This window comes from Trichomonas vaginalis, chromosome III (genome assembly GCF_026262505.1).
Source record: "Trichomonas vaginalis G3 chromosome III, whole genome shotgun sequence".
NCBI classification, from domain to species: Eukaryota; Parabasalia; order Trichomonadida; family Trichomonadidae; genus Trichomonas; species Trichomonas vaginalis.
The window spans coordinates 15,007,791-15,021,497 of NC_067205.1; the positions used below are offsets into that span (position 1 = coordinate 15,007,791).

Here is a 13,707-nt window from a genome sequence, read left to right on the forward strand (position 1 = left end):
CATAACATACGTATGGAACAGATTTCATCTCAATCGTTTTGTCAACACTTTCAAAGGAAATGTCATATGATATGCTCCCAGAAGCAATTGAACTCTATGACTCATTCGTGTTATCTTAAACTCCTTCGCATAACTGAACTTCAAAACTCCTGCAATAAGTTTAACATTTCATTAAGTTTTCTTCGTTATCCTTGTTTATTGTAGTATTTATGAGAGCATTTAACACTCCAGCTAATGTTTCCATCTTATATTCTACATTATTGTGAAATCTTATTTCGTGCTTCTTTCCATCTATTTCAAGCTCCATGAAATCTGTTTCATCTGTTATAACGAATGAAGCAATAGTATTAAAGTCAACCATTCTGAATGCAAGTGCCTCATTCTGTAGACCTAAGTTTGTTTGTAGTTTTACTGTCCCGTATTCGTTCGGGTCTGTACTTTGTAAATAGAACAATATTTTATTCTCATTAAAATATGAGTATAGCTGCATATGCGTATGAAGCTGACAGAGCTAAACGTTTATATTTTGGGCAATACTCTCTCACACTTACTGATAAATATATTGTTATTTCTGATGGAAATACTGAGAAATATATAACATGGAAGGACTATGAAAAGTTTGACCCTATTTTAACTCCATGTACTATGCCGTTTATAAAGGACGGTGAAATTATTGAAAAAGATAATACAACCGTATATAGGTCTGTTTATGAAGCATTAGAATATATGTTGAATCATAGCCCAAAAAGATTTGACCCAAGCACTACACCATGTGCAATGCCTTTTATTAAGGACGGTGAAATCGTAAGAGTTCCGAATTCAACGGTTTATACAGCTGTTCAAAACAGTTTACAAAACATTTTAGCGAATATCTTTAATTCAGAAACTACAGAAATAAAATTACCGTATATAACAGATGCTAAAGAAATTAAATCAAAAACAACAACATTATTTACGTCACTTAATGATTTAATGACTTATATAATTAATACTCCCCAGCCGACTACGGCATTTGATCCAAATTCGACGGTTTGCAGTGTACCTTTCATTAATGACAATTCAATAATTGAATTAAGGGATTTAACAGTTAATGAATCATTAAAAGCTTCATTAATGAAAATCATTGATTTTAACTCATTCATGAATACATATAATTCATTCATGAATACATATAATTCATTCATTAATGTTTCATACACTTCTAAAGAAGGTGAGCCAAAAACTATTGATAAAGCGGTGTATGAAATAAAAGCATCAATGACGAAATTGAATTCGTTAACTTTTGATGGTGATAGTTCCGTTAACAGCATGACATCAGGAAAAACGATTTTAACGAAAGAATATTTAAAATCTCATGTTAGTGAGTTCGTTGAAATTGAAAAAGAAGGCGGAATTAAGTTCGATCCACTGGGTTTCATTTTCAACTTAGCGAATGCGGGTGTTAGTTTCGCTGAATGGACAACGATACAGAGTGAAATAAATGCAATATGGACGTTTTTGGGGTCAAAAGCGGGAATGGGTGAGCTTGTAAATGCTGCAAGAACATTAGGTGAAACGGGAAATTTTGTAGATGGTTTTAAAAGACTTGTTTCAAATGTTTTAACAAACACAAAGAAATTATTTAGATATACCATACATAACGGACAGATTTTCGAACAGGTAGCAACAAACCCTCCGGTTATGGCTGCGTTGATGATGGTTAGAGACATAAAGCCGCGTAGCGGTGAGGGCGAAGCCCACGAAGAAGAGGAGAAACCAGAGGATACGGGTCAGGTTATTCGAGACATTAAAAACGTGTATCCTGAAGTTATTGATTTATTTAGAGGTGTTAATGATTCGATTTCAAATCATTCTATAACCCTTGATGAAGAGAATAAATTAACAGATTATATATTCGTCATTATTGCAGAACTAATGAAGAGAATAAATGAAAAAGGTATAGCTGATATCATTAATGTAAGTGATGTAATGATGAAAAGAAATTTTGACTCATTATTTACAGAACCGAAAACAGAATATAGTCTTTATGACGTAATTACTGAATTAATGAAAAAGATTAATGATAATAAGAGTTCTGGCGGAAAAGTTGAATTAGAGGTGAATGATGTTAATGAGAAATTAGATAATAAAGCAGATAAAAACCATGTTCATTATATAAGTTCAGATGAACAGATTATAACGGATTATCATGGATATTTAACACAGGATGAAGAAGTGAAGACAAAAGATGTTAATGAAAGAAGATATAAATTCATTCGTGCTGAAGGTTATGACATAAGCTGTACTGTACAGTATGACACAGGTAAAGCACCAGAAGCATTTGGTTATAACAATGAAATTTATGCTTCATACTTCTTTGTTAACGGTGTATTAGTTGAACCAAGATTTATGTTGAGAGTTAAGGCAAAAATAACTTTTGAAGATGCTATTAAAAGTAAAGCTGACAAAGATGAACTTGATGCAACGAACAAAGTTTTGAAATCTCATAAACACAATATCTCCGACATAAATTCACTTCAAACTTCATTAGACAGTAAAGCAGACAAAAATCATACACATGAATCCTTCACTACTGTTAGAGCAGACGACATAATATTGAACTATACCCTTGGTTCAAGTGCACCTTTAGAGAATCCAAGTACAAGCGTAAAAGATACACTAAACTCCTTAAATAACAAATGTATAAATATCGAAGGTCATGTCAGAAACTTTGAAACATATGAACTACCAGCAATGTTAAATAAAAAAGCAGATAAAGAACATACACATAACTCCTTCTCAACTGTTGCTATAGAAAGTATTGAAGGAACGGTTGGCGGAACTGGTGGGGATGCATTATATTATAAACCTCCTAACTTTCCACAAGGTTTAACATCGAATGAAAACATAACAACGAAGAAAGACATTAGCTGTAAAAATGTTTATGTCATGGATGATGAAAATAATGTTAAATTCACTGCTCAAGATTTATATGATAAGAAAGCAGACAAAACAGAGCTTCAAACATTAAAGACTGAAATACTTCAAACATTATATCCTATAGGCTCTATTTATACGTCAATGAACTCAACAAATCCAGCAAGTGTTTTAGGTTTTGGTACGTGGCAGCAGATTGTAGATAAATTCTTATACTGTGCTAACTCTTCAAAGCAAACAGGAGGCTCAAAGAAAATTAAAGAAGCAAACTTACCTGCGCACACTCATACAGGAACGACAAACTTTTCTGGCGACCATAGCCACTCATTAAGAGACCACCCATTATACAACTCAGACTATAAAGCTGGCAATGACGTTTTATCTCCATCTTATAACAATTCAGCAAAAAAGACTTTTCGACCAACTGAACCAGGAGGTAATCATACACATACATTTACAACAAATCCAACAGGTTCGGGTGCAGATTATATGCCACCTTATATGACAGTTTATGCATGGTACCGTCTTGAATAAAATCTTTATTTTTACATAAATGAGTTTAAAAGAAGTATTCGAATCATCACTGTGGAGGTCATTTAAGAAGTTCAATGAAGCTGCAAAGAGTTGGGGATTTACTAACAGAGCTGAAGTGAAAAGGTTCTTTGACAAAAATGTTGTACATCAAACAAAAATAAACCCTTACGACTACTTTTTACCAATTTACTCCAACACTCCTGACGCATACCAATTTGACACTCTCATTCAAAGCAGAAAAGGAGGACATAAACCATTCCTCATCTTCATTAATGTTAACACTCGTAAAGCATATGCATATCCAATGAAAAATAAAGGAACTCGTGAAGTGTTAAGAGTTTTACAAAAGTTTGTAGCAGAACATAGCCCAAGTACTTTAACATCAGACCAAGACAGTGCATACCTCAGCAATGAAATCACAGAATTTCTCATTAAGCATAACATAACTCACTACACTACTGAAGACCATAACCATAACATACTCGGCATCATAAACCGCTTCATAAGGACTCTCAGAGATTTAAATCAAGAGCGAGACTTTACCGAAGAAACAATGAAACATTTTCTCGAAGTATATAATTCCTCAACACATTCTACAACAGGACATACACCAAATTCAATGACACAACAACAAGAAGAAAAGTATATACAAAAGAAACGAAGTCAAACACAAAATATCAGAAATTCAACACAATTTACCCTCATTCCTGGAACAAAAGTTCGTGTAGTTCTTGACGACAAACCGTTGACAAAGAAACGTTTAAGGTTAAGTCGAAATTATTATATCGTAGACTCTACGCAAGGTAATGGATATCTTATAAAAGCTGCTGACGACTCCATTGCGTTTTATCCTCGACATAAATTAGTCGAAAGTAGTAATGGCAAACTTGCTGAAACCATTGACGAAGCAAAGCGAGGAGTGGTTATTGAAATACTTGGCTATAACACAAACGATGACACTTATAAAGTAAGATATGAAGGAGGCGTTGAAGATGTTATACCATCTAAGAACTTGAGAGAGTCGAAGCCAACACATCTGGGACCATTAGAGCGGGAGTACTGGAAAGACAAAAATATGCCAGAAAGAATAAGAAAATTCTTCTAAACTTTTTCATTAGATGTAAATCAGACATGAACGAGAACAGTCATGATATCATTAATGGTACCATTTATTTTAACATAAAGCCGCAAAGCGGCGGATGAAATACAGAAATATATTTTATCGTAAATTGTTAGATCTAACCCGATATCTACCCTCATTTCTACCTTCATTTCATTCTATACACAATTTGCATCATAGACGATTTAATAGATATAATACTTTACTGTTTCATCTGATATAAACATTATTTGGTGAAAGTATCCTAAAAATATTTGATGGACTTTAACTAAAATAATTTTTAGGGTAGATGGTTAGATCTAACCCGATTTCTAACCTCATTTCTACCCTCATGAATTTTCATGAATTTTCATGAATTTTATATATTAATGTTTTCGTTAAGCCACTTTGTGCCGTCAGTCAGTCAGTTAATGAAAAACTTTAGAAAGTTGTTGGAAAATAAGTCCTGGGAAGAGTATTATAAGGCATTTTGTGAAGAATATAGCAACAGTCCGAATTCCGGCGGTTGCTTTTTATACAAAATTCATGCAGGAAATTCTTGAGTTTTGGATGAAAGAATACGGTCAAGCCAAAAGTGGCTCAACCTCAAAACAAGCATTTTATGAGCTTACTAAGGGCGTTATAAATGAATTCAAAGGTATTTACATACATCCTGACCTCGTTCATTTTGTTGCTGAATTCAGCAAAAATAATTTTTAGGGTAGATGGTTAGATCTAACCCGATATCTAACCCGATTTCTACCCTCAGCCGCTAAGCGGCGAGACCCAAAGGTCTTGAATTTTCATGAATTTTATATATTAATGTTTTCGTTAAGCCACTTTGTGCCGTCAGTCAGTCAGTCAGTCAATGAAATTTACACCAAAAATAATGTTTAGGGTAGATGGTTAGATCTAACCCGATTTCTAACCCGATTTCTACCCTCATGAATTTTCATGAATTTCCTTAAGATTAGTTTTATTTTTATTTATTTTTTTTTATTTTGTATAAAAGATATGATTTCAACAATCGGCACAACAACAATTCAAACAACAGCACCAAACTCGTTAGTCATGAATCCAACATCTATGTTAGTAGAGATGAAAAGCTTCATTCCTTCTTCATTTACTTTCGAAACAGAAATACAAAGAATAAAGCAAGAACTTTTAACAAGTAATTTAGACTGTACCGCACAGGATGAAGAAAATGAAGAATATCTTTATGACATGCAGGACATTATTGACCATTTACCTAAATTACCGGAAGTACAGCAACAAAAGCTCGCTATTCATGAATTCGATGAAATAGAAGTTAAAGTTACTGATTCAGCAGAAATTAAGAAATTCATTCGTAAGGTAAATTCTGAATTCTTAGGTTTTCATTGCAACCACAAAGTTATGGATAAAGATTGCGACATGATATATAAGAACATCTCTGACATATATAAATCGGGGGAGTTTAAGACATACGACAACTTTGTTTCATTAGTTGCAAAATGTGTATGGCAGATAAGAGATAAAGACAGAAGAGGTAAAGTATGGCATGAACAGATAAAACCAACTGCTTCAGATTTAAAGAAAGCCATTGATGCTTTAGTTATTTTAGCAGGTAAGGTTTCAGAATATAACGCAAAAATGAATCCGCAATGTTCTAAATGTAAAGCAGCAATTAGGAAATATAACTATTCAGTAAAAGAGATAGAAAGAATGAGAAACGATTACGAAGATTTAAAGAGGGAGGCAGAGAAACCGGCAGAAAATAAAATGAACATGTTAGAATTTCTGAATAAAAACTATCCCACAGCCGATGATTTCCTTTTATCTGATGTCAAGAAGAAGTATAAAGAAACTTTCGGTATCGTTAAAATTTTTGATATATTAACTGAAGAAATAGAAGCTACAAAAATATTTAAAATTTCACGAATTCATAACGTTTACCATGTGAAACGTTTATAAAATAACTGGGGTAGAAATGAGGGTAGATATCGGGTTAGATCTAACCATCTACCCTAAAATATATTTTTATTGAATTCAGCACAAAATTCTGAGTAAAATAATTTTTAGGGCATGTGTCAAACCGTTGAGTTTTCACAAAATTTCACGAATTCATAACGTATATCATGTGAAATGTTTATAAAATAACTGGGGTAGAAATGAGGGTAGATATCGGGTTAGATCTAACCATCTACCCTAAAATATATTTTTATTGAATTCAGCACAAAAATAATGAATTTCATTAGTTAGAAAAATAAAGTTAGTTTTATTTTTATTTATTTTTTTATTTTGTATGTAAAGACAGTAATGTCAACATTAGAGAACCCAACAACTGCTATCGTTCATGAAGCCATAAATGAAGAATACGAGTACATACAGTATAACAAACAGTTACGTCTCATTCGTTCAGTCAAAGACGATATGTACCAAATGCAAAGTATAATGAATGCTCTTCGTTCTACAAAGCAAGCATATCATTGGTTTGAAAACCAACAGACAAAAGAACTTTTAGAAGAATTTCCTCATATGATTGCTTCCCTCGGAAAACCGAGAGAAGAGATTCCGTACGAAAATCGCAAGAATTTGGCTCCTGGTTTGAAAGGTTATTATGTTCATAGACTTTTAGTAAATGCTGTAGCAATGTGGGCTTCACCTCGTTATGCTTGTTATATTTTCATGATGTTAGATGAACTATATAAAGCAGAACGTGGAGAGATGGAAAAGAAACTTCAAGCAAAAGATGAAGTCATTGAATCCAAAGACAAAAGCATACAGAAAAGAATACCGCGTTCGGTACCAAAAGGAAAGGAAAAGAGTTATAAGTATATGATATATACTGAAGAGTTGGAGAAAGAAGAAGATAAAGATGTGGTTATGTTGCATTTAGTCAGAAGAAACAACAAGAGCTTTTATGACTTAGCTAAAATATATAAATTTGACAGAAACTGGTTCTATCGTGAAAACTTACCGATTTCAATGACACCGAATGAGCAAATAAAGGAAATTGTCAAAAATACTCTTCCTCAAACACACTATGACATCAAAGGTTGCACAATACTTACATTCAAAGAAGACTTAACATTACTGAAGGAAAAAATAACAGAATATTTCGATAACTTCAAAGAGGAAGAATAAAAAAATCTAAGCTAATTTTATTTTTTTATAAAATTTTATCTCATATGAAAGAACATGAATTTAGAATATTCGGAACTCATGACAGAAGAAGAGAACGAACAACATGTAAAAGATTATGCAAAATTTCTGAAGACATACAAAGCATTTAAACAATATCTAAATGCTTCTAAAGATTATGCAAAATTTCTGAAGGTATATAAAGCTTATGAAAAAGCGTATGAAAAGTTTATACATTGGGGAATTGTTTAAAATATCGATATGAAGACTAACCAAAAATATATTTTTGCTTAAATAGCTTCAGGGTCTATTTCTTCAACCATTTCACTTCCTTCGTCAATGTCAATAGAAGCTTCTTCAACCTTTGGTAAGAATTTCTGTATAACATCTTTGTTCGTTATTGTCTTCAGAGATGAAGGATAATATTTCACATTTGTTTCACCTTTCTTATATTCTTTCTGTTCGGAAAGATTTAAAGCAATACTGAAGAAGTCAATGTTAGAGTTCTTTATGACAGTATAATGAGTATCTTTGGCATTCACGAAGAAACTTTTTTGTTTCAAAACTACTGCTAACTCTTGTGAAGTATAACATTTGCGGTCAATGACGATAGCTAATGGTCTGACATACTGACCAAACTTAGATTCTTTCACAAACTTCTTGTTAAAGATAACATTAACATTTGAAGCATTATTGAACTCATTCTTGATGGCAGTAGCGAGAGCATTGTATGAAAAGAACTTGCAATCTTGCATGTGTTTCATTAAAATAAAATATTAAATTATTTTGAAAAATAACTTAAAAAAATCTAATCTAATTTTTTCAAAAAATATTTTTTTTATTTCCTACTAAAGATGTATCGGAAGTTGTCTAAGTTAGAACACTCGGAAATAAAACAACTTCTTACAGAAGCTAATATAGATGTTGCAAAGCATTACGCAACAAACAAAAAATTACTCGCTGACTTCATTAAAGACTACAATGGTGAAATAACTTATGATAGAATTCATGAGTTCATAAAGCCGCAACGCGGCGAGGACGAAGTCCATGCAAGAGCATTTCCTTTAAATGACGTTGCTATTGACTTATATCATAGACGTTCAGTACCTCATGAAGTAAGAAGAGAAATGTATGACATAACAAATGCAAACGTTGGTAAAACACGAAAGAGAGACGATACACTGAAACAACAGAGAAGAGAGATGTTTAAGAGCGCTATAGAACAAGTTCGCAAAGCTAATGATGTCCTTCGTTCCATTGACGACAAACCAAAAGAATGTGAGAGATGGTTAAAGAAAGATGAAGAGAATAGGAAGAGGAATGTTAAGACAGGCAATAGACTCATTGACTTTAACATCGAAGCTTTAGATGAACCAAACAGAGACTACTTACACAAACATTTCGGTAAGGTTTTCATGAGACTCTTAGAGAAGATTAAAATAAACTCCCAACAGAGATGGATGGTATGTTATAAACTTGGTGGAAAGTATGAATGTTCTACGTTAAACCTCAATAATATTGGAACATTACTACATCAGCTCTTGAAGGAGAACTTTATATCAGAGATAGAAGCAAATGCTGCAGGTATTGTTGAAATGCACTATGACTTCTTCTTGACAAACATAAAGAATCTTACCGAAATAAAGATGTATGATTTAACAGAATATGAAGGCTTAACGATGTCAGATGTAAAGAAAGGCAAACCAAAAAAGAGACCATATAGAGATGAAAGCACACTGACAAATGACCAGAAAGCCATTTTGGAAGCTCTTAAGCAAACAGGAAACCCAGCACTTATAGAAAGCTTTTGGAAAGATAATGGTGAAAAGAAGTTTTATAAGAAGAGAAGCGGTCAGTTCTGGAAGTATCTTTGCAATTACCTATAAATCTTGAACGCTACCAATCTTCAATGAACTGAACAAAAGAACTGCAACACTTATGACAGAAGATAACTGCTTCGTTTATGCTTGCATTCAGGCTGGAGTAAATGAAGAAACTATTGACCACATGAGAGAAGTCATTCGTGTTAGAGACTTTCCTCAAAGTAAAGTACAAGAAATTTCTGATGCAACAGGTATAGCATTTAATGTTACCATTGGTTACTTCAATGACTCAAGACATAATGAAATAAAGAGATACATACCAAAAGAGTGTAAAACTATTCGAACTATTGACTTACTTCTTGTTGAAGACCACTACATGCTAAACGAAAGATTACCAATGACAACATATTTCATTCGCAACTATATAGAAATCTTGAAGGAGTGTGGTGGAATGAACATTGAGAAACAGATGAAGATTTATACAAAGAGAGAGAACAAATATGTAGTTCGTTATGATAGAACAACACCGTTATGGGATGTTATGAAAACATTGTGGGAGTGCAAATATTTCGAACCTATTTCTTATGGAGAACTTTTCACATATACGACTGACTTATATAAACAGAACCTTGCACCATTTAAAGATTTGACATATGCTCCAAAGTATTGTGTACAACTGAAGAAGAAAGCCGAGTCAAAAGAAGTAAATAAAAATAAGTGCAAGTTCATTCCTGAGCACGTTTTCTTTGCTGACTTTGAGTGCAGTACTGATGGCTTTCATAAAGCTTTTAACATATGTTATGACAGTGAAGATGGTTCAGTGAGTGAAAGCATTTGGGGTCAGAACTGTGCAACAGAATTTTTGGAACGACTTCCTGACAAGAGTTTAATATATTTCCATAACCTCAGTTATGATATAAACTTCATCTTAAGACACATGACAGAAGTGAAAGGAACTCCCATCATTAAAGTTTCACGAACAATGCAAATAACTGGCTTATATAAAGGAAGGGCAATTATTATAAAAGACTCTTACAGTGTTATAAATAAGAAGCTTAAACTATTTCCTGCTATGTTTAACTTACAAACAGGACCGAAAGAAGTATTTCCATACAACTACTACAGCAGTGTTTTGTTAGCAAATGACAACAGAACTGGTGTCATTTCTGAAGCATGTAAGTTTGTAAAAGATATTGAAACGTTCATGAAAAACATAGATTTAATCGAAAACTGCAGAATAGATGAAAACCATTTCGACTTAGAAAAGTATAGCACATTTTATTGCAAACAAGATGTAAGAATTTTAAGAGAAGGTCTTGTTAAGTTCCGCAATGACATATTAAAAGAATTTGATTTAAACGTTTATGATTACGTTAGTATTTGTTCAATTGCTAACATATTATTTGAGAACAGAGTATACTTCCCTAATGGAAATTTATATGACCTATCAAATAAACCAAGAGAATTTATTTCACGCTGTATTCAAGGTGGAAGATGTATGCTGTCAAATAACATGAAACAAAAGAGCGAAAAGAAACTCATTGCTGACTTCGACGCTGTTTCATTATATCCATCAGCTATAGCAAGACTTTATACTTTAGAAGGTATTCCAAAGGTTATGAAGAAAGAAATGTTAAGCACAGAGTATCTCATGAGACATTTATTCGATGACGACCAAAAGGAACCCATTGGTGAAAAGTTTATGTCTGGCTTCTTTGTTCTCATTAAGATAACAGAGATTGGAATACATAGACACTTTCCTTTAATAGTTTGTGACCCTGAACTAAATCCAGAACTTAACGTTCCCAGAAGTTCAAACACTGCTGTTTAATGTATGTTGACCATATAACATTACAAGACCTCATAAAATATCAAGGTGTCAAATGTGAAGTGTTGCAAGGATACTATTACGAGGAAACAGAGATATTAGAATAAGAGATGAAGTAAAGAAGTTGTTTGAGTTAAGGTTAAAGTATAAGAAAGAAGGAAATCCTTTGCAAGAAATATAAAGCTCATTCTGAACAGTATTTATGGCAAAACTATTCTATCTCCTATTGAGTCAAAAATAACCATAGTAAAGTGACAAAGATGCTATAAGATATGCCATCAGAAACTACAACCATATAGTGAAGTTCGAAGGTTTGGATGGTTTCAGATAAAAACTATTTTCAAGCTAACGAAAAGCATTTGCAGACACTTTAACTTCTGTCCACTTGGTGTTAACATTCTGTCTATGTCGAAGAGAATAATGTGTGAAGTATTCTGTACTGCTGAAGATATGGGTCTTCAAAATATTTTACCAGGACTGCGATAGCATGCATATTTTTCAATGAAGACATCCCACTGTTAGCTCAGGAATTTCAGAAGAGATACGTAGAGAACTTATTGGTAAAACATTAGGTCAGTTCCATTCTGACTTCGCAGAAATAACACCTGGAAAACAAAGTTTTAGCATACAAGTCAATATTTGTGGAAAGAAGACCTACATAGACTTACTCACGATGATTTAAATGAAGTTGCATTTCATGCACGTTGTAAAAGGTGTAAAACAAGACGTTCTTGCTTTAACAGCTAATGAAATGTTTCCTGAAGCTATACAATGCTATTTACAATGAAGATAAGAACATTTCACATACCTGTTGGAACATATGACAAAGACTCTGAGTTCAGTTTAATGAAACTTTACAAAGCACTTCATGATGGTCAAGAGATTGGATTTGACTTATGTAAGTCTTCTAGTCCTTGCTTTGCTGAAAAGTTTAACTTCTCAATAACGACTAAAACAAGCTTTATTCGTAAGTTGAAGTTCTGAGGTCATTTATTTTTGTCAGCAATGAGGTCATTCGTGATAAAAATAATGAGGTCATATATTTTTGTCATTTATGTATAATCATTGTCTCTCTTAAACTTTGCAATAGACAGCTTTGTTCTTCTTCCTTCTACATCTGTAATGTTTATATAATCTTTGCTATACTGTCTTAAGACATTCATTCGTCTGTATTGAGTTCCATGAAATAGTAAAAACATCTTCACTTGGGACATAGTAGTAATTTTCTAGAGAATTTAGAGTATTGTATAATTTCAACAGCATCTTCAGGAAGAGTGTCTACAATGTCAAACATAGCCATTCGAACCAGAAATATTTCTCATGTTTTGTCTTCTCGACACCCACCTTAAGTTTGAGATATGAAAGTCTCCTCTGTCTCTGTTTATATGGTCTACTTCTCGAAGTCCTTCAGGATTCGGTATAAATTGATTTGCAACAATTTTATGCTTAAAGAGTTTATGTTTGTTTAAATAAACACAATATAACCATCACCGTTGTCAAACTCACTTACAACTCTTTTGTTACTTATGCGCCTAATTGGATATGGGTACTCTGAAAAGATTTCATAGTCATTGTCATGTTCGAGTGTTTGCCAATGTCCTTCACCTTCCATGCCTTTCACTCAAATAAAAATTTTCAGAAAAAATAAAACTAGCGTAGATTTTACAATACTGCGATGGTAGAGTTTCAGAGTTGTGCTTCAATGTAGAGACAGTCCTTATGGTCTGGAGGTAAGAACACTGGGCAGTTATGGTCATGAGTGGAGAACATGTCTATCCAAAACTCACGATTGAAAGCCAATTAATTTATAGTATTTAGGGTTAGGAAGTGGTGAAGTTCTTGTATGACCAATGAACTCATTTTCAACTCCTTACTTAAGTTTGAATATAATATAGCTTGCTTTCTATCCCAAATGCCAGGTGTTACAATCTTTGAAAATTCATTTTTCCTCGGAAGCATTGCATCATAATTGAAAACATTCTTGAAATCATCACTTGGTTCAGAGATTTGAAATCTTATACGTAATGGATTTTTTTCTCTTTAGCGACTTCATTGAATGGTGAGAATACAACAAACTGACAGTCATGTGTTCCATCTTCATTTTCATTAAATTCATAATGAAAGTCTATAAGTTGTGGCTGACTACCTTCTTCTTTCAGTTGTGCAAGAAACTCACGTAAAGGCTGTAAAGTTTGTACTTCAATGTTAAACTTCTTTTGAAAATTTTCGTAAAATGTAATTATACAGTCTTCTAACGTTGTATCGTCTTTAAAGTATTTGTATATGTGAATGTTTTGGGCGCTTAAAGACTGTTCGTCATTTTCTATCTCGACTTGAAGTATAAACTCAACCTTTCTGTAAGCACGTGTTATATACATATTTGT

At 33.0% G+C, this 13,707-nt stretch overlaps 7 protein-coding genes and 1 pseudogene across 8 annotated transcripts, besides 1 other annotated feature; 7 read left to right on the forward strand and 1 right to left on the reverse strand.

Annotated features, from left to right (window-relative positions):
- Positions 1-13,707: part of a mobile genetic element that runs on past both edges of the window.
- Positions 475-1,896, forward strand: TVAGG3_0704560 (organellar and viral DNA polymerase type B; the record flags this gene model as incomplete). Its single annotated transcript, XM_051243525.1, has 1 exon — positions 475-1,896. A coding segment is annotated over one exon (1,422 nt), but the record flags the coding sequence as incomplete, so codon positions are not given.
- On the forward strand, positions 2,389-3,450 carry TVAGG3_0704570 (keratin-associated protein family; the record flags this gene model as incomplete). Its single annotated transcript, XM_051243526.1, has 1 exon — positions 2,389-3,450. One exon carries the CDS (start codon positions 2,389-2,391, stop codon positions 3,448-3,450), a length of 1,062 nt encoding a protein of 353 aa, XP_051090113.1.
- On the forward strand, positions 4,004-4,555 carry TVAGG3_0704580 (integrase core domain containing protein family; the record flags this gene model as incomplete). Its single annotated transcript, XM_051243527.1, has 1 exon — positions 4,004-4,555. One exon carries the CDS (start codon positions 4,004-4,006, stop codon positions 4,553-4,555), a length of 552 nt encoding a protein of 183 aa, XP_051090114.1.
- TVAGG3_0704590 (organellar and viral DNA polymerase type B) lies at positions 5,564-6,502 on the forward strand (the record flags this gene model as incomplete). The annotated part of the gene is made up of 1 exon (XM_001291369.1): positions 5,564-6,502. One exon carries the CDS (start codon positions 5,564-5,566, stop codon positions 6,500-6,502), a length of 939 nt encoding a protein of 312 aa, XP_001291370.1.
- TVAGG3_0704600 (KilA, N-terminal/APSES-type HTH, DNA-binding family) lies at positions 6,848-7,362 on the forward strand (the record flags this gene model as incomplete). Its single annotated transcript, XM_051243528.1, has 1 exon — positions 6,848-7,362. A coding segment is annotated over one exon (515 nt), but the record flags the coding sequence as incomplete, so codon positions are not given.
- Positions 7,966-8,072, reverse strand: TVAGG3_0704610 (annotated as a pseudogene). Its single transcript has one exon. A coding segment is annotated over exon 1 (107 nt).
- Positions 8,527-9,547, forward strand: TVAGG3_0704620 (organellar and viral DNA polymerase type B; the record flags this gene model as incomplete). Its single annotated transcript, XM_051243529.1, has 1 exon — positions 8,527-9,547. A coding segment is annotated over one exon (1,021 nt), but the record flags the coding sequence as incomplete, so codon positions are not given.
- On the forward strand, positions 9,611-10,641 carry TVAGG3_0704630 (organellar and viral DNA polymerase type B; the record flags this gene model as incomplete). The annotated part of the gene is made up of 1 exon (XM_051243530.1): positions 9,611-10,641. A coding segment is annotated over one exon (1,031 nt), but the record flags the coding sequence as incomplete, so codon positions are not given.